This window comes from Eucalyptus grandis, chromosome 7, assembly GCF_016545825.1.
Source record: "Eucalyptus grandis isolate ANBG69807.140 chromosome 7, ASM1654582v1, whole genome shotgun sequence".
Lineage (NCBI taxonomy): Eukaryota > Viridiplantae > Streptophyta > Magnoliopsida > Myrtales > Myrtaceae > Eucalyptus > Eucalyptus grandis.
Window position 1 is genome coordinate 48,671,177 of NC_052618.1, and position 20,349 is coordinate 48,691,525.

Below are 20,349 nucleotides of genomic sequence, written 5' to 3' on the forward strand. Positions count from 1 at the left end.
AATAAAGAAAGATGGTGATATTACTCCTTAAAAAAAAAAAAAAACCTTGATTCTATCATACTTTTTGTTATTTATATAGCGTCCTTGTTGAATTAATTGAGGTTAGCAAATATAATAATGTATCGTTTAAATTCCAATAAAAGTCCAACCAGTTGCCCATTTATTTGGAAATGGAAATAGTGGCCGGCAATCCACCGTCATCATCTTGAATGACGGTGGGTGTTAGGCTAGCATCACCCTTTGATTTTTGTCACTTTCAGATAAATTGCATCCTCCAAATCCCACTTATTTACAGAAATTAGCATTTTTAGTTCCAAACTACCTTCAAAAAAAAAAAAATTGAAAAACAACCCACAAACCCTAAATTTTTGTTTCGACCAAAAATAAAATAAAATACCTAACATTGGGTTCTCTCTCCTCCACCATCTCTCCGCACCCTGTCGCCGGCCGGCCACCGCCGAGCCCCATGCAGTCTCCATCCGAGGCTGATGATGGTTGCCACCTCAAATCTGGTCTAGATCGAGGTGGGGCCACCTGATCTGGACCATATTGGGGCTTGGTCTACCGTGGCAACCTCCGTAGGACACCTGCAAGCTTTGTGACAGAGCTTGCATGGTCACAGAGCTTGTCGTGCACGAACTCTGCAATCAAACCCATCTTGTTTGATGCCAATCTCGCACGAGCTCCCCTGACCGCGAGCCACGAGCTCCGTGAGAGAGAGGAGAGAGGGAGGGTCTATGGGTGAGAGCTCGGTGGTAAGAGACACTAGAGGCAGCTGCAGCCTCGACGAGGGGTGGAAAGAGAGAGACTCTACCGTGGGGTGAGCGTGAGGAAGAGGGTGGAGGAAGAGAAAAAGGGAGAGGAAAAGACATAGGTGTAGGGGTTGTGTATTCTGAGTTTGTAGGAGAAGTTGAATTACTTGTAAAAGTGATGATTGTTTTTGGTATGTGGATGTTTCTTTGCTGTTGGGATTTGCAACGTCATTTGACTATATTATTGCCATTTGCGATGAACATCGTGATCCCACCTAACTGATCCAGCCGAAAGTATAATTTCAATACATTGAAATAATCGATCTAGCTGAAATCCAGGACACGTTGATGTCCCAAATGTCCACATTATTGAGAAGCTTGAGTGTTGGAACTGGTCCTTCCCTTTGTTTGCTGTCATTCTATATCCTTTTTGGCATCCTCTTTAGCTAAATAAATTTTGCATACATCGTCACGCCACCAATTAGAATAAAACTTAAGTCTCAGTCTATCCGTCGATAGCAAAGCGAAATTAGTTAGCCCAACTCCAAAGTCAAACCAAGACACTCTTTTCATTCTATGGAGCAAACCAAGATGGCATTGCGTGTATTTATAAAGCACAAATCATAAGCAGGATTTACCCTAAACACGCCCAACTAAAAGGAAACAGAAAAGTGTGCTTTGATCTCCATATGTATACATGACTCATCACCTCCATATCCAGAGAATTAGTCACGGCATCCTGGGCATCTTCGTTGTCATCGCCGTTTGTTTGCTGAACATTGCTGTTGCAGAGGTAAGCTATTGCTACAACACACGATTTCTTCATTGTTCATATAAAGAGTACACATATTCACCCTTTCATTTGTCATTAGATACATCAGACATGATCGCATAAGATTTTCTAGCTTTTCGATGTTATTTCAATATTGTCATTACTCCTCATAGGATGAGAAGTAAGATTTGATCAGATATGTTACGAAGCTCTATCACTAGTTCTGAGTTTTAAATTTTATGCGCCGTGTAGTGGCTAAATCATGGAGGCGATCTAAGCAACACGAGAAGCGCTAGGGAGGAGAAGCTGATCGGCCCCTCCACCGTGGGAAACCTACGGTTGAGATGGAAGTTCTTTGCTGGGAAGGACATATCGGCCACCCCAGCGGTGGCCGATGCAGTGGTGTACTTCCCCTCATGGAACGGTAACTTGTACGCAGTGAACGCGTTCAACGGCAGCCTAGTCTGGAAGCAAAACCTGAGTGAGCTGACGGGACTCAAAGGCGTGGGGACTGTAGCGAACGTGACGTTGTCGAGGTCAACCCCGACGATTGCCAGGAAGCTCTTGATTGTCCCGATCTATGGACCGGGGGTCGTGATTGCCGTGAACCGATCAAATGGGAGGCTAGTCTGGTCGACCCAACTTGATCCACATCCTCTGGCTGTTATTACAACATCCGGAACGGCTTATATGGGGTTAGTCCAATGCTCTTTAAAGAGAGAAAATTTGGGAAACTTATTTTCATTCGATTGGATAGTATTTTGAGTCAAGCATTTCATTTAACTCAAAATACCGTGGTAGACGTATTGCGAATTGGAAATGAAAAGTCAATTTCGATCACCCCTTTTTTATTTATGATTTGTTTGATTTATTAGAATGATTCTACACTCTAAAATAGTATATCCTCAACCATTTCATTTAGGCACGTTACCAGAAACATTATTAATACTCGACTATTAAATTGAAAATGCAGCAAAGTTGACTCTTCAATCTCAATATTAGTAGTTTATTGATGATCTCATTTCTCTTCCATTTGACTCTCTCTCTCTCTCTCTCTCTCTCTCTCTCTCTCTCTCTCTCTCTCTCTCTCTCTCTCTCTCTCTCTCAGGGCATTTTACGTTGGAGTATCGTCGACAGAAGAGGGGTTACCTGCAGCCAAATGTTGCACCTTCAGAGGCAGTTTGGTTAAGCTAAACATTCTATCCGGAGAGATCCTATGGCAAACCTACACGCTCCCCGATAACGGCGGGGAACTTGGAGGCTACGCTGGAGCCTCCATATGGGGCAGTAGCCCCGCGATAGACCCCAAGAGGAGGCTCGCTTATGCAGCCACGGGCAACCTCTACACCGCCCCAGCCAAGGTGCAAGAATGCCAAGCGAGGCAAAACAATCAGACGACCCCGCCAACCGCGCCCGACCAATGCATCGGGCCTGATGTGAACTTCAATTCGATCATAGCGTTCGAGACGGAGACAGGAAGGATCAGGTGGGCACGGCAGTTAGGAGGGTACGACGTGTGGTACGTTGCTTGTTTGGTGCCCAACAGTACTGATTGTCCAACTGGGCCTAACGTGGATGCTGATTTCGGAGAGGCTCCAATGCTGATTACGATCTCCACGAATGGAACGGAGCGCGACGTTGCAGTCGCGGTACAAAAGAGCGGGTTCGCATGGGCTGTGGATCGTGACTCTGGGGATATAGTATGGTTTACAGTAAGTATTGTGTTTTTCATTCTTTTCTATCTAGGAGAAGAAATTTTTTAGCGCTACCAATGAACTAAGTGAAACAAATTTAACAAAGAAGTTCATTATTTTATATTCCAAATATAATTCGTGTCGACATGACAGCTGGCAGGACCTGGTAGTATTGAAGGGGGAGGCACATGGGGCGCGGCCACCGACGGCAAAAGGGTCTACACTAACATTGCCAATGGCAATCGAAACAACTTTACCCTTGCTCCCTCGACCCAAACGACGACGGCAGGCGCGTGGGTCGCCCTGGATGCGTGTTCTGGAGAAATACTATGGTCTACGGCTAACCCGAGCAATGAAATTGCACCTGCGCCGGTTTCTGTGGCGAATGGGATCATTTTTGCAGGTTCCGTGGCTCCCGAGGGGCCCGTGTATGCGATGGATGCCGAGACGGGCAAGATACTGTGGTCCTACAATTCAGGAGCCACGGTGTACGGAGGGATATCGATAAGTTATGGGTGCATTTATCATGGGAATGGGTATAAGTTGGGCCTAGTAGCACCTCTCCATCCAACTTGGACTGGAGGGACTGATCTTTATGCTTTGTGCGTCAAGTAAGAAACCTAATAGTTAGTTTCTTGAGTCACAATCCATATGGAAAGAAGTTGGTCGTACAGTATATCTTTTGCTCCATTCTCAAGACAAAATGTATTATTAAGTATCAAGAAATAAAAATGATTCGTCAGAAGTGAAATGCCATGACCGTCTGCAAAATCAATTCACCTGAAATTCACAAAGACCTAAGCAAGGGAGAGAGGGAGAGGGAGAGAGTATGTCACTTATATATTACTTGGTGAGTGTTCCAATGGGCATGCACGGCAAAACAAAGCAAACCTTCTTATCACGACGCTAATACATACTGAGCACTTGAAGGCTGACCTTATTCTGAAGGTATATATCATGTGCACCAGGAGTTCCCCAAACACTTCACTAGGAACTCCGCTTCTATTTTCTTCTTTCCTTTTCAAATCCCCATTGAAGTGCTCAGGAGAACTCTAGGGGACACTTGATGAGTGCATGGCCTTGTTTGGCCTCGGAAGCATTTGTGCGAGCTCCAAAACTTCGATTTCCTTTTGGGTGCTTGGTCTGGTGAGCTAAGCAACCAACTCTCCTACCATATTTATATATGAGCTGGAGTTGCTACTTTAGAAGCTTTTGGAATAATCACCGGCAAGTGCTTGAAAGCTCAGTCAACCGCCCATCAAGCTTGAACATAGCCTCAGCTCTCGGCCAGATGACTCCTCAGAGAATGTTTCTTGTGGGCACGAGAGCTGCAATGTCGGCTTATTTGCTTTTGACCTCATCCCCTCTTTTCCAGCTTTTCTTGTGACAACAAAAGCATCGTGAACTTTGTTAGAACTTGTAATGGAGCGCCAGCATGTGATGCTGCCTGTTTGCATCAATTTGCATCAAGAGCTTCCTTCTTTAGAGGTTCTGATTTATATTCATGTTGCTGAAGACTGAAGATGTGGCAAGTAGCTGTACGGATTAGTACACAATACTGTACAGCATAGTTAAGTCTATGAAACTATCTTTAAAACTGCCTATGATGGTAGCTAAGGGAACTTCAAATCCACGCTTAATGTAAAGAATTTTTCAAGTGGGGTGCTCTGGTAGTAACCTTTTTTTTTCGGTTTATACCTGATCTGTTCTACCTATAGGGTATCATGCTCACCACATGAACGTGGACAAGAATAAGGGCAATATGTATACTAGCAGTACTTAAGTATACATACATGGCTGGATCAATGAGCCCAATGCATTTGAGCTATTAGATCAAGTTGATCACGTGTGAAGCTCACCAAATCTAAGAGCTCGTGTGTATGATGCTACATGAGCAACATAAGCCCCAGGGCACCTAATATACTTTATTGATATAAAGTTCATAGATCGAAATTGACAGGTATTTCTTTACACTTTCTTATAATCTGTAGTAATGCTGGCTTTATAGAGTGCGTCAGAATGATCAAGGTTAAAATCAATATTTATAGGCCTACGACTTACTACAACACAATCGGCAAGTGCCTCTATGCTGATTTTTGTACTTTTTGGCAACCACAAAAAAAAAAAGTAAGAGCTGAAGAAGACAGGTCGTGTTGAGAAGAGACAGAGAGAGAGAGAGAGAGAGAGAGAGAGAGAGAGAGAAGCAAAAGGAGAGGAGTATAAAGGGCTGATTGTTGTTCACATCTCAACCCAGGACATATATTCTTCTCCGTCACCTTCCCTTGAATCTGACCAGGTTCGTTATGCTTTGCTCTTAACTTTTTTTTACCCTCTCTGAGGTCCACATTTTCTTTGCAAAGGCCACGTGACAGTCCTCTCTCTAAGCGGACATGATTTTCTGGGGAAAAACGTAGAGATCAAACCCCTAGAAAACTAGAAGATCACGGTGTCTCTTGGAGACCCTTGAAGGTTCTTCTGGCCACTGCCTCTCTCTCCCTCTCTCTAAGCGGACATGATTTTCTGGGGAAAAACGTAGAGATCAAACCCCTAGAAAACTAGAAGATCACGGTGTCTCTTGGAGACCCTTGAAGGTTCTTCTGGCCACTGCCTCTCTCTCTCTCTCTCTCTCTCTCTCTCTCTCTCTCTCTCGTGCGTAATAATGTCCAAAGTCGACGCTTTCTGCACAATCCAATACAAGCAAAGCCTTCCACTGGAGAGTTTAAGGCAAAAACCTACATGGTCTTACGTATGACAAATTCGTTCATTCAAAATTTGACATTATATCTCTAAAATGGTTCGGAGCCGTGTCAAACTCAGAGTGGGGGTGCATCTAAAATTGAGTAGTTGGGCCCACCCATTTAGGATGCGCTTAGTTCGATTTTGATGAAAAATCTTTGCGTAACTTTAGGTTATAAAGTTTTTCCAAAATTCAAGTGGCGTTTTGTGAAGTGTATTTTAAAAATACATTGGAAAGCAGTTTTTTTTTTTTTTTTTAATTTCAAACTATTTGCCAACGAAACTAAGGGCGCGTTTGGTTGTGTTTTCGTTTAAAAATTGTTCCGGGAACGTAAATAGAAAAAGTGTTTGTTCCTGGAACAATTTTTGAACAAAATACGCGTTTGGTAAACTTGTTCCTAATAAAAAATAAACAAACATGTTTGGTAAATTTGGATAATTTTTTTATTTCTTTTATTTTTTCTATTTTTTCTTATTTTTCCTTTTTTTCTTTTTCTTTTTCATTTTTTTCTTCTTTTGGCCGGTCGTCGCCAAGGCCTTGGCCGGGCGACCGGCGAGGGCCGAGCTCACCCCGGGCGGGCGGGCGGCGCGCCTCGCCACCGCCGGCGAGGCCGAGGCTCGCCGGCCGTTGGGCGAGCTCGAGGCCGGATCTCGGCGAGATCGAGCTCGCCGGGCCGGCGCGAGGTCGGCCTCGCCTTGATCCGGCGAGGCCGAGCTCGCCCGGCGGTGGGCGAGGCCGGCCTCGCCCGGATCTGGGCGAGATCGAGCTCGCCCGGCCGGCGCGAGGTCGGCCTCGCCGGGGACGGCGAGCGTCGGCCTCGCCGGGGCCGGCGAGCTCGCCGTGGGCCGGGCGAGGCAAAACACCGGCCCTCGTCGGCCGCATGGCCATGGCCGAGGCCGACGACCCAAAAGAAAGAAGAACAAGAAAATAAGAGAAAAAGAAAAAGAAAAAAAGTGTTTCTCATTTGTGTTCCCGAAACGAGAAACACCAAATTTGTGTTTCGTTTATGTTTCTTTTTTGTTCACCTGGAACAAAAGAACAAAAAGGAACAGAAATTTCATTCCTGGGAACGAAATGGGTGCAACCATGCAGGCCCTAAGTTACTAGCCAGATCAGCAACTGGCCAACCTCACCTAATTGCGTGACCTCAAACGTCGTGGCTCACCTAAGGTTAGGTAATCTCAAGCAAGGGTAGCCAGCAACCAAATCTAGCCTCATCAGCCCCACTGGTGAGGTCGCATGAAGTGAGGATATTTTTGAAATTATGAAAGTTGAGTGAAGGCAAAGTTGAAAAAAAATGGCTTGGTAATGTAATTGCATTTTCTTAAAGCTCTCCAAAAAATTTGCTAAATGATATTTGTGCTTTTCCAAGGGACTTTAAAACTCCAAAGGGCTTTGGTAATACAGAACCAAATGCACCCTTATTGACCGAGTTGTAGGGATGTATATATAGATAAAGTTTTGAGACCAATTCTGTCCTTTGTATGCTTGATAGGATTTAATTCCTTTAATGCTTGGATATTGAACTAGCTATTACTTACTACCTCTACGAAGACAGGAGTAATCTCCTCCAACACTACAACAAAATTGTGAGAAATGCTAGAGATGTGTGCAAAAATTATTCACAATAAAGTGCCGCCAAACGGGACTTCAGCACAATTCACATATAAACTTAATTACCGCTTAGTATTAGGTCTACTTCCCCTTAATTCATATCTTTTTGCATCAACGTGACTCAATTTGAATATCCAACTCCTACTTTATCCCTAGTCTCTTTCTTCGAATCAGACCATGTAGGTGGCACGGAAACTGGCATTGGGAGTAGTTCATCAATCAACCTTTGTTGCAAGTGTGGAAAAGAAATTCGATACCTTCATCTTAGGAAATTGCTAAAAGATAGCCCAAGTTCAAGCCCGTCATTATATATATAACTAGATCCATCTTCATTCAAAAGCTTAAACATTCAAGTTATGGTCCATTTAAGCAATATTAAATAGGCGTGAGCATAGTTACGGGGATAGAACCTAAAACTCAAGAACCGGACCAATTGAAACCTATCCCTTGAATAAGTTTTTGTATTTTTCTTGGTCTATATCTTCGAGCAATCTTCCAATATTTCATGGCATTTAATGATGAGTATCTAATCTAAAACCACTAGTCCGAGCTTTCACTTTATGACTAAAACTTTTAGTTTATTAATGTTTCATTTTTTTCGTGTCTAAATATAATTTATAGTCAATTTAGCAGTATGTTTTGGTTATTAAATGTGATAATTTACGACAATCGTTCAATTAATAATAGATATGGAACCTGAGTAGACCAGGGTAGGTTTCAAGTTCCAAGATATGCATGATATGTTCTAGATTTCAAAAAATAAGAAATTTGTTCAACAAGTAAGTTCCAGGCTCTAGATGGAACATATACAAGACCTATAACCTGAAACCGCTCACCCCTAATATTAGTTATTCCACACCACAATAATATTTCGATGTGGGACTTTTATTAACATGATTCGCATCCACATGTGCACTTAACATTTTCACCATGCCTCATTTATTATAATTATGCAACATGACCTTTTGTAATGTAGTTACCAAAAGTAACGCATGATGTCTCTTCACATATATCATAAAGCTTTTGTATAACGGCCAATTTAGTAGAGGTGATAGGTTCCCAGTCTATTTCCAAAATTGGGAACCAGGGATTGGACTAGTCCAATGGAATCGGTCTAACATGAAGTGAAAGAGAAAAGGAGCTTGAAGGATTTCTTTGTATTCGCTCTAATTTGATATGCATTCTTTGCATGTATTTATACTACCAAGTGTAAACAAAAAAGGAAAATTACCAAGCAAAAAAAAAAACAATAAAAGGAAAATACAAAGATACATAATTATTTTTGAATCACTAATTGAAATCAATCTAAACCATAGATTGATTTAAGTATTGTCAATCAAATTAATTACACAAATCATATCTCTAACACGGTCACATTAATCGAGATAGTGTTTAGTTCACATTTTATTAATTTTCTTAAAGAAAAAAAGTGATGTAGTCGATTTGGTCCAGTTTGCCTTTGGAACTGAGAACCAAACTGCCAAACTCTAGTTCCACTTTTAGGGACAAGGAACCAAACTGACACTTTTGGGAACTGGACCCAACTGGCCGGTTCAAGCAATTCCCAATTCGGGCAATCCATTTTGTTCACCCCAATAATTCAATCATATACTTTCAATTTCGGCAATGTAGCGATGACCTTTTAATGATTTGTCAATATAGTTCTCTCCACCATTTTAGCTAAGAAATGGTTACAAGGATGCCGAATCAGCAATGGTTGATGGCCATGTCACATAGGACGGATGTTCCCAGCTGGGTATCCATGTAATGTTTTAAGTTTTAGCGGGAAAGTAATGGAGTTAAAGTTTGACTCGCCGGAAGTCCAGGCAAGCAAACCGGCTAGTGCGACTTCTCGACGTTCAAGTATATCGACGTGGTAGGTCATCACAACATTGGGCGTTGGCCATGCGTGAGAACAATTTTCTTAGGACGGTGGATGTGAAATAAAAAAATAAAATAAAATAAAAAATCTCTGTTTCCCATATTGCTCCAGTTTTCAGTCAAACCGTTATGAATGGCAAGATCACCCACTTGACCAGGTTTAGCCATTGAATAAGCTGCCTCGTTCATGCCTTCTTTCATGGAGATATATGCAGAGAGATGCACGACGAATAATGTGACATAGAGAAAGAGAGAGAGAGGTGTGACATTTACGTCCTGTGTGCGAGCAAGCGAGCTTTGCATGGTTAGGGTTTTCCCGACCGGATTTCCTCTAGGAAAAACGTTTATCAGCTCAAGAGAATTTGAGTTTTGATGCTGATACATAAATGCTCTGCGCATTTGGACAAAGAGATGATTCAAACTCAACGAAACGAGAGCGATTTACATGTGAGAGAGTGAGATCGAGGAACGCACATTTACTTGTCTATATAAATCGTGCGTGGGATTTGCCGAATCCACATCAAAGGAAAAGGAAATTAGTTTTTCAATCTCGATGGCTAACATACACATTCAGAAAACTCGCTGCATCTTCTGCATCTTCGCGATCACCACCGTTTGTCTTTTAGACAGCGCCGTTGCCGTGGTAATTAAGCTCCGACCCATCGTCGTGTATGTGTGTGGGTTCTTTTTCTTTTTCACTGCTTCTGTGTATGAGTTTAAGTATTTGATGTAGTGGCTAAACCATGGAGGCGATTTGAGAAACACGAGAAACGCTCGAGAAGAGATGTTGATCAGCCCGTCGACTGTCTCAGGTTTACAGTTGAGATGGAAGTTCTTCGCCGGAAAGGATATTTCCGCCACCCCGGCAATAGCCAACGGCGTCGTGTATTTTCCCTCATGGAACGGCTACTTGTATGCTGTGAACGCATTCACCGGCGGTTTGATATGGCAGCAAAACCTAAGCGAGCTGACGGGGCTTAGGGGCACGGGAATTATAGTGAACGTAACGGTCTCAAGGTCAACCCCGACAATAGCCGGACGCCTCCTGATCGTCTCGATTTATGGACCTGCGGTTGTCATCGCTGTGAACCGATCAAATGGCAGGCTAATTTGGTTGACTCAGCTTGATCTACGGCCTCTAGCGGTGATAACGACCTCCGGAACGGCTTATATGAGGTGGATGCAAATACTAATGAGAAAATAGTAACCTGTACCAAGAAAAATTACAAAGAATCCACACTATGAAAGAAACAGTGAACCTCATTTTGAACCTGATGATTATGATCTCCTTTTTATCTTCGCAGGGCATTCTATGCCGGAGTATCTTCACTTGAGGTGACCTTACTTGGGGAGCAGTGTTGCACTTTCCGAGGCAGCTTGGCGAAGCTTAGTATTAGGTCAGGAGCAATCATATGGCAGACCTACACAATCCCAGACAACGGCGGTAAACGCGGCGGCTACTCCGGAGCGTCCATATGGGGAAGCAGTCCCGCGATCGATCCGAGAAGGAGACTTGTGTACGTAGGCACTGGGCAGCTCTACACAGTTCCACGAGAGGTCGCACAATGCCAAGAGAAGCAAAATAACCAAACCACAAAGCCAAGTCAACCCGACCAGTGCATAGGGCGGGATGTGAACTTCGATTCAATCATCGCATTCGACATCGAATCGGGGAGGATCAGATGGGCACGGCAACTCGGGGGATACGACGTGTTTTACTTTGCTTGCTTGGTGCCAAATAATCCCGACTGTCCTCCCGGGCCGAACTTGGATGCGGACTTTGGCGAGGCTCCCATGTTACTCAGTATATCAGCGAATGGCACCCGGCGAGACATAGTAGCTGCCGTGCAAAAGAGTGGCTTTGCTTGGGCCCTAGACCGCGACACTGGGGCCATAGTATGGTTCAAAGTACGTACGCGTTTTCATTCCTTATTCTGCTGACATAGATGATGGATCTTCTTTGCCTAGTCACCACCTTAATTCTTGTGTATAATCCTGGAGGCAGCTCGGCATTATAGTCTCACTCTAATGCAATCTAGCGACGTAGACTCCTCAAAATTCTAGCCTATCTGGACCTCTCCAGTATGCTTCATTTTCAATCTCCTCAGCAAGATGCAGTTCAACACCTTGTTGACATTCCATATTGCTCATCCCCACTTCAATGAGGATAATCAATGATGAAATCGTATTTTAAAATGTGCAGTTGGCAGGGCCCGGTGGCCTAGAGGGAGGAGGCACATGGGGTGCAGCCACGGATGGACAACGAATCTACACCAACATCGCCAACAGCTATCGAGTGAGATTCACCCTCGCACCTTCGACCCAAACCACAACGGCAGGCGCGTGGGTCGCGCTTGATGCAAACACAGGCAAAATACTCTGGTCCACGGCGAACCCGAGCAACGAGATGGCGTCTGGGCCAGTCTCGGTAGTCAATGGCGTCGTTTTTGCAGGGTCACCTGCTCCCAATGGTCCGTTATACGCAATGGAGGCAACAACGGGGAACATCTTATGGTCATTCAACACGGGAGCAACAATTTATGGGGGCGTGTCGGCAAGTTACGGGTGCATCTACCTGGGGAACGGGTATACCGTTAGTACAGCTAAGTTCCATCCAACTTGGACACCAGGGACTTCCCTCTTCGCGTTCTGCCTGGGATGAGGTGGCCATCCATTTTTGGGCAAAGGACTAGCTTGTTCCATGCTCAAAAAGTCCATGTATATAGCAGTCAAGAGAAATAAAAGCAGGGCATGGTGGCTTTCGAGTTTCTATTGATCTATCGTAGCCGTGACTCAGGTCACTAAAAACAGATACTTTTGTGACTTTGACCTGTCAATTTAGCAGCAAAGGAGCCATACTATGCCAACCATGCTAGATGGATCTGGCCTCCCCAGAGTTCCAACTTGTATAAAGAGCACGAGCTTAATGTCTGGCATAGGGTACATAAGAAAGAGAAACAATATAAGATGTACCGGAATTTCAACTCATTACACAGGCAAGACCATCACAAGATCTCAGCGGGGAACACAAGGAGAAACACATTAGTGTCAACTCCATGGGAAAATTGAAAAGGCAAAAGTGACCCCATTTATAACTAATACTTGTAGAATGAAATCTTATCATGTCTTGTAAAATATTCATAAATTAAAACAGAGTGCTTACAGGAAATATAGACAGAACAATTACCTAAGAAAAAGCAGCACATGTTTAGGCCCATATGATAATTAAACACATTAACCACCCAATTGCTCAGAGGGTAAAACACCCCTAAACAGGAAATGGTAATATCCCATACATGTTCTAGCATCTTGAATGATGATTAACTGGGAGCGTGGGACATTGCCAGAGTTGAGAACTTGTCTGCGGGAAAAGGCACTGAACAGAAAAGTAAGAGCAGTTTCTGTTATCTCACTTCTTTCTCTATGTAAAGTCCAGAGAGACCATCATGCCATACAAGATCACCTCCTCCACTCTACTTTAATCGGCTTCTCTGGAATTAGTATAAAATAAAAATGGTTAATCACAGGATATAGGACAATTCAAATCCTTGCTCAATCTGCACTTTTAACCATAAAGAAGAAGAAAGGTAGCACACATAAAAACCATGCAGTAACAATATCAATCAACGGATCTTTCCTCTTCAGGCTCAAACAAGCATATTAAACATCAGAGAAATTTGAAAATAGATGTCAGATAACATGAAATGCGGATCCAAGCAAGACTGATAATTGGCCAGTTGGAAGGCAGTAAGGTTCTTGGAATGTAATCTCATTGTCGTCTATCAAAAGATCTACTACAATGGCTCACGAGTCAAACAACAACTAGATTCAATTGATATAAAGCTAAAAGATATATGTCTAACATAAATTTCAGCATGAGGTGCAAAATGCAAAACCTAAAGAAAGGTAATTTGATGCATTACAACTCCATAATTCTTTATGCTAGGCATCACAAACAGAATCTATCAGATTTGTGGGTGTCAAGAGTTTCATTTACAGTCCAGAAAAATGGGCCCGTTTCAGTGGAACATTCCTAACCTTCTTATAAGAGACCTTTATCTTTTCGTGAGATCATGTGTTTTACAAGAAATTTTGAAGTAACTCTTGCAGGAAAATAGTTTTCTTTTCATGCATATTTTCGATAGAATATGTCAAGTTTAACAGAATCCATCTCATTATAAATTTGACCAAGTACTGTAACTTCAATCAAGAGACTGGTCCAGAGTTGGCCCATTGCATCTGAACTATGTATAGTGGAATGATATGCATGGAACTGGCAGTAGATCTAGAAATTTTACTTCTTCACTGATATCTTGTTCTACAAGATGTTGGACACAAACACTTCATGTTATGTAGTCGAAGGATCATGATTGTCTCAGGAAACCCTTTGATTTTAAAAGAATGATTCTCTTCTTTAAATTATAAACAGATAACTAGCACATTACAATGTAAAACATGTGCTCACACCTGCTATCATTACAGTAATACAAAAGTCACATTACTTAAGTTCTTACCACCAAAATCTCTGGAAGATGTAAGAGATTTATCACTTCTAATTGTTCCTTTCCCAGATGCTTCGACAAGTCTCGAAGCTCTTGGTGAAAATGAACCTACTTTCCCATTGGTGGATGACGGCAATGAATGCCGCCTTGTTTCATTCATACCAATCCCAACTTGGGCAAGCCTAGGGGAGGTTTGTCCTCTTAGTCTGGCTTTTGCAGATTCAGTCGGCGCCATATAGCTGGGCACTCTTGTGGTGGGATGCTTCCCATTCTCTTTTTGGTCAATCTTCGCAGGCAAAGAAGCTCTTCTATGGGTGTTTTTTTCATGCTTTCCGTTCATGCCAGCATCCTTCAAGCCCAATTTCTGTTCAATTGGACCATTTTTTTCTGCAGGATGAGCACTAACAACTACCAGATGTTCTTGTAATTCATCAACTTGCTCTTCAGAGGCTGCTAATTTCAAATTTCCTTTCAGTTCAAATTCCGATTGTACTTCAATTTTGGACTCTTGCTCCACCTCAGATGAATGACTGACATCTTGCTGCATAACCAGAGGTTACTGAAGTTGGTTCATTCCCAAGACTGTCATCTGGTTTCTTTTATCAGCCTTCACCCCATCAGAAACCTCCTTTAAAAGATCATTAGTCCTTCTAAAATTAAGTTTTACTTTCTCAATCTCATTCTCTGATTTATTTTGAACTGAATCTGCAATGTGACCAGAAAAATTTCTTGGGTAGCATTCAGGCTTATTGGATTCCGAAGATATGCCATTGGAGTCAGTCTTAACATTTGTACGAGGCAGTCGGCGAACACTTTGCTTGTGGCTACGCTGTTCGTCTTCCAGATTTTGATGCTTTGACTGAGGATATGATTGAGAATTTTCCTTTGGTAGTGAAGAGGCTTCCCAAAAACGAGACCTTGTCCATCGTTCAAGCCACATATAAGCAGAATTTGGATCTCCATGACCATATTGAAGATGAAGAGGATTTGCAGGGCAAGATGAAGCAAGAAGCTGAGAGTATAAATAATGATTACAAAGCAATGAGTATTTCGTGTGCCTATTCCAGCTTAAAATATCATTCATGACAGGATATTTATCACCACTTATCCAAGGAAAATTGTTTAGTGCATCAACTAGGCCGATGGACACACATATCACATCAAGGCATCATGTAAAGAAACCTACTTACATAGGCCAAATTCCAAGAATTTGATGACGGAGACCATCTTCCTATTCTTTAAGGAGGTCATCAACTTTCTTTGCTTAAAATTTCTTATAAGAAGACATATTCTCCCTATAACAAGTAAAGTTATTTGTCATCGATTGAAGCAGGAAGTTCATACATCACACCGAAACCCAGATACAGCATACAGAATCTTTTAAGCAAAGCTATTAAACAAACGTCAACTCCAAGGAATCATACTTTCTCCTCATGCAAAGGAACCCTCTATAACAGAGCATGATTTTTGAAGGAATACAGAAGCAATGCAATCTTACATATGAAATCCGAATACTTGCAATTTAAAGGAAGATTGCTCATCTAAAGGGGTAACTCTTCTGACCCAAATTAAGAAAAGTACCCCATGCTTGTGCCAACACACACAAATAGAATACATATACAGATCTCACCTTTTGAATGAACACATCCTCAAGCAGTTTATCCTGGCCAGTTGCTGAAGGATTGCACAATTCCCAACCCTATTTAACAGAGAAAAAATAACAAAAAAAAAGTAAGCACAATTGCAGAAAAGGGAAAAATATGCTGAAATCAGTTAAAACAAAGGTGATATGAGTACGTGGAGTCCAGTATGTCACCAGTCCATATAAAAACAAAAAGACTGAAACTAAAGGTTATGAGTAAAGTGCATGGATTTCAGTCACAGAGTGGGAAATTTTCTCACCTTTTTAGCACGAGCTAATTTCTGAATCTTTACAATGCCTCGCACACAGCAAAATGTGGCAATAGCTTGTTTTCTGACCAAGCGGCCACGGATGAATGCTTGCACCCTCACAATACCTTTGAGTGTTCTAAATGAACGCCGAGCCTGGCATGGGCATAGTACACATTTGAACACGAGGTCAGTATATCCGAATGAAAAAGAATGAAATTCAAGAAAGCATGAAATGGAGCAGAACTATACGACACAACACATATATCAGTAATGCATCAGAAATTCATTCGGCAATATTTGGAAGGAATGTAAACTTAGTTATTGATAATTATGGCTTGTGATTTAAATGCTTATTAATCAATCAAATCACCATTTGATAAAAAAGGCTTGTGATTCAAAAGCTCGTAAATTGATCAAATCACCAAAAACTTGTGACATGAATACCCTCTTCCATCTGACTTATTAACAAACAGGTCAGTCAAATGGACCAAAAAACCTAAGAATTCAAAGATTCTAGAAAGACTCATTACTTAGATTTTCCTGGCATCATAATGTAACTGGCATGCACTTGACATGGGCTGTCCTATATCAGAGGAATAACTCACGAGAACATCTCATATTGCAAATATCAACAGTAGGATGTATTCAAAGGTAAGAAACATTCTCCAAATTACTGATTTAATTATTAAACCAAGTTGCTCGATTACATAAGCAGAAAAGTTACAAGCAAGTTTAAAACAAAAATCAGTAGCTCCATAGAAGTTTATCATTTTGACATTTCCAATGGACAATTCAGTCAGAGACACTATTAGTCTCACCTATTACAAACTTATCCAATCGGCTCCTGCAATTATACACAAACAATAGTAGCTTTAAAATACATATGAAGTACTGTGAAGTACTCTTACCCCAAGGACAAAAGCACCTTGAAAATTCTTGCCAGGAGGACACATATAGCACAAGAAAGATTCTCTAAATAAATTGCACGGTAAAGGGGAGCTGACAGTGTGGTTACAGAAGATTACCAGATATCCTCTAAACACAGCCTGTGCCTTAATAGCTGCTTTCTGAAGCCTATCATTTTCAGTATCTTCTAATAGGGCCAATACATTTGTATGTGTGTTACCATCATTTTCAGATGAAAGAATATTAGCATCATTAGGTGCAACAGCATTTGTCCCTTTCCCGAAGTCCTCTTCACTCCTAATATTTGTAATGGAAATTGGCAATGAATTTGAAGGAGGCTCCACAACAATTTCAGTTGAGGGTGTCTTAGACGGAATTAAGGCCTCTCCTTTATGTCCAGAATTCTTTCCACAGAAAAGAAGAAATGCCATTAGATAATGAAGAATAACAAACATCAAACAAACAGAGTCAACATAGTTGCAAAGAATAGCAGATCAAAGAAGCACAATACTGATACTAAACAAAGAGTGAAGATACAGAACTGATAATGAACAAAGAGTGGAAGATACAGAACACAACAAGAATTTCGACTACCATTACGCATTTTTCATTTTAATAAACAATTTGAGGCACCAGTCCCAAAACAACTTAGAAGGTACAAAGTGAGTGAACCAAATCCATCCATTTGGACACATACATATAATAGATTTCCAGGGCAAGAACTGCAATCACGTGAAGAGAGAAAATATCACAACTCAGAATCTACTTTGTTAATAAGTTTGTCAATACTATAGGTTGCCTCAGTCAGCAGTTTGGGATATTTCCCCTATGCACATGCACAGTAGCTGGTTACATAAAGAGAACCTAACCGTTAGATGATACACCATCGTTACACTGACCACATCAAAAACCTCAGTTGGATACCAATGATAGGGGTACTCTATGACTATAAGTACCCTTACAGGATCAGAAGCCACTGAAGCTTTTACAGTAGAACTCATTCGAGAAACGAGATACTTTAGCCACAAGCGGCTGTGTGGCTATTCAAATCTATCACATTTCCATCACCGAGGCAAGATAAGAGAGCTTGTTTATTTAAAAGACATCATACCGAAACATCTCCTTTTTTGGCAAACGAGACTTCGACGATTTCTTGCCAAGCAGTAAGGTCTTCAACCATTTTCCAGGTGTTCTACCCATTTAACCGGGAAAGAAAGGAACCAAACCCTCCCGGATATATATATATATATATAGAACAACCTGCAGAAGAACAAAAGCAACAAAAATTCACTATGAAAACTCTCAAATTCAATCCATTATAAACATATGAGCAACTCGTTGAAATTCAACAACCTAAATCCAAAAATAATACACTCGTGAACAGTGCGAAATCCAAAATCCAATCAAATCAACGTAATAACCTCAAAGTTATCTTCTTTTTCATCGCCGCACACGCTCGAGCGCAGAACATTTCTCTCCCTCTACAGACATTGTACTACTACTACTACCGACCAGCTCACGAGCTCTATCTGCCGCCTCGAACACTACATCCGCCACTGCTCAGCATAAACTCCAACGAAACGAAGCCACCAACTCCATCCTAAAACCGCTCCGTCGCATCGACTTCACGAGTCCAAAGAACAAAAAAAACCATTTCGAAACGGGGGAGATCTACTCAAAAACAAGTCTCGAGCGCCGTACGGAGAGCCCCGCGAACAGCAAATGCGCACCTTCAGTAGGACGACGACGAGGAGCGCGTCGACGGCGGCGGCCGCTGCTCTTCGCCGGCCGAGCGATCCACCGGCCGGCTGGCTGGCTGGCGCTCCCGCTCGTCGGTTGTCACTCCTGCAGTGGAACAAACCGCAACGGCAAGTTTTGGCGGAGACGAAAGGGACGCCGCAACTTCCACTCCTAATAGTACAAAATCGGGAGCTTATTTTTCATTTTTCTTCTTTTTCTCTTTTTTACATAAATGTATTTCATTAATCGCTCTGACGGCGCCGTTTCGGCGCCATCGCACGCGCATTAGCTGTCATCGGGAGTGATTAACCGCTTGATTAACTGTGCGTGCGGTGGCCACGTGGACGCAGGCGGGTGACTCGTGACCGGACCACGAGGAGGATGGTGGGGAGGGGAATAGCTGGACCCCACCTGTCCCCCCAACCCTAACGGACAATCGCACGGACATCCGCGATTGACCTTTGGGCTTGGGCTTTTCCAACGACGCAATTTGAGGCCCACTTTGGGTCTCCAGAATTGAGGCCCGCCGAAAAAAGATGGGTCACTTCCGTGGGCCTTAGCTTCTCTGTCTTTCCGGAAAGGGCCGGCTGAAATCTAGGAGATTGTCGCCTGAGTTGGGTATTGGCCGGTGCTCGTTGGACCATGTCGGGCTCGCGCGGGGCTTCTCGGCATCACCGACTATGATTAATTGGGCCCGATCACGTGATGCGTGGTTGGATGAAAATTATGCTTTATTTTATTTAGCGGAAAATAAATTATTGAGAAAACATTTTTCCTAAAAGCGATTGCTTGTATTACTTGAAATAATTAGTTAATGTAAAGTCATTGCAATATTGACAATAATTTATATTTAAATATTTTTACAGACAATAAAAATATTTCATTTTCATTCATTTTTTAAACGATATAAATGGTGATTATTAATAAAATGTTTTCCACATCATTCATTTCTCTTGAAACTAAAGGAACCTAGATACATGTATACATTTGGCTTCTCTTGAAACTAAAGGAGCCTACATGTATACATTTGGCTTGTTGTGAGAGAGAGAGAGAGAGAGAGAGAGAGAGAGAAGAACGCTTGTTTCATACAACATTTACTTTGTCTATGTGGTATTTAATTGAAAGTGACATGTTAAAAAAACTGAGAGAATTAGCTTGTTGATACAAAAAAAAAAAAAATCCAAATTATGTCCACTAAGACATAAATATCATGATTTTCTTTTTGTAATTAAAAATATCCAAACTTATCTTTCTTTCTTTTTTTTGGTAAAGACAAACTTATCTATTATGATACAAATAATCTGATTTTTTTTTTTTTCATAAAAATTTTCAAACTTATATAAGTGTGACATATTTGGATGAAAACTAAAATAGAGGTTATATGTGGGTTTTTTCATGACACAGAAAACAAAGTTAGGGGCATTTGTATCATAGAGGGTAAGTTTAGAATTTTTGGTGACACAAAAAAAAAATCAGGACATTGACATAATTGAAGGTTTTTCATGGTTTTCACCTTTATATTTTGAAGTATAGTTTCTTAAATACAAATCAGGAACTTCAAATTTTATTTCAATTCCAGCTTCGGCGGTGATCCCTATCGCATTGAAAAGAGGATAAAAATAAAATAAAAAACAATTCAAGAATGGGCAATTGCGTGGGAAGAAGCAGAACACAATCGCCGCATATTCAGGTCGATTGCTTAGGGCTTCAGCAATTATTTATATCCCGAAGAAATCAAATATTAAGTGTATCTTCTCTCTCTGTCTTTTATTTGCAATTACTAAAGGCGATGTTTCCGAGGCATATCATGTGCAACCTCTGCCAAAACATATAAATCTCCAACATCTTACCAACCACG

The 20,349-nt window shown here is 41.7% G+C and overlaps 3 protein-coding genes across 4 annotated transcripts; 2 read left to right on the forward strand and 1 right to left on the reverse strand.

Moving 5' to 3' along the window:
* The first annotated feature begins 1,295 nt into the window (after positions 1 to 1,295).
* LOC104453970 (polyvinylalcohol dehydrogenase) lies at positions 1,296 to 3,958 on the forward strand. The gene is made up of 4 exons (XM_010068638.3): positions 1,296 to 1,545; positions 1,777 to 2,219; positions 2,633 to 3,236; positions 3,372 to 3,958. The coding sequence occupies exons 1-4, from the start codon at positions 1,450 to 1,452 to the stop codon at positions 3,831 to 3,833; spliced, it is 1,605 nt and encodes a 534-aa protein (XP_010066940.1). The 5' UTR covers positions 1,296 to 1,449; the 3' UTR covers positions 3,834 to 3,958.
* A 6,045-nt stretch (positions 3,959 to 10,003) lies between these two features.
* Positions 10,004 to 12,112, forward strand: LOC104455756 (polyvinylalcohol dehydrogenase). The gene is made up of 4 exons (XM_010070491.2): positions 10,004 to 10,093; positions 10,184 to 10,626; positions 10,755 to 11,358; positions 11,654 to 12,112. Exons 1-4 carry the CDS (start codon positions 10,004 to 10,006, stop codon positions 12,110 to 12,112), a joined length of 1,596 nt encoding a protein of 531 aa, XP_010068793.2.
* Positions 12,113 to 12,530: 418 nt separating this feature from the next.
* On the reverse strand, positions 12,531 to 18,654 carry LOC104453971 (protein IQ-DOMAIN 31). Of its 2 annotated transcripts, none has more exons than XM_010068639.3 (7): positions 18,482 to 18,654; positions 17,863 to 18,011; positions 16,871 to 17,155; positions 15,855 to 15,998; positions 15,583 to 15,651; positions 13,965 to 14,964; positions 12,531 to 12,941 (listed from the first exon to the last, which is right to left on the reverse strand). In XM_010068639.3, the coding sequence occupies exons 2-6, from the start codon at positions 17,929 to 17,931 to the stop codon at positions 14,509 to 14,511; spliced, it is 1,023 nt and encodes a 340-aa protein (XP_010066941.2). In that variant the 5' UTR covers positions 17,932 to 18,011; positions 18,482 to 18,654; the 3' UTR covers positions 12,531 to 12,941; positions 13,965 to 14,508. The 2 variants fall into 2 exon arrangements, with proteins under 2 accessions (XP_010066941.2, XP_018715265.2); XM_018859720.2 differs by lacking the exon at positions 18,482 to 18,654 and adding an exon at positions 18,173 to 18,337.
* Positions 18,655 to 20,349: the final 1,695 nt, after the last annotated feature.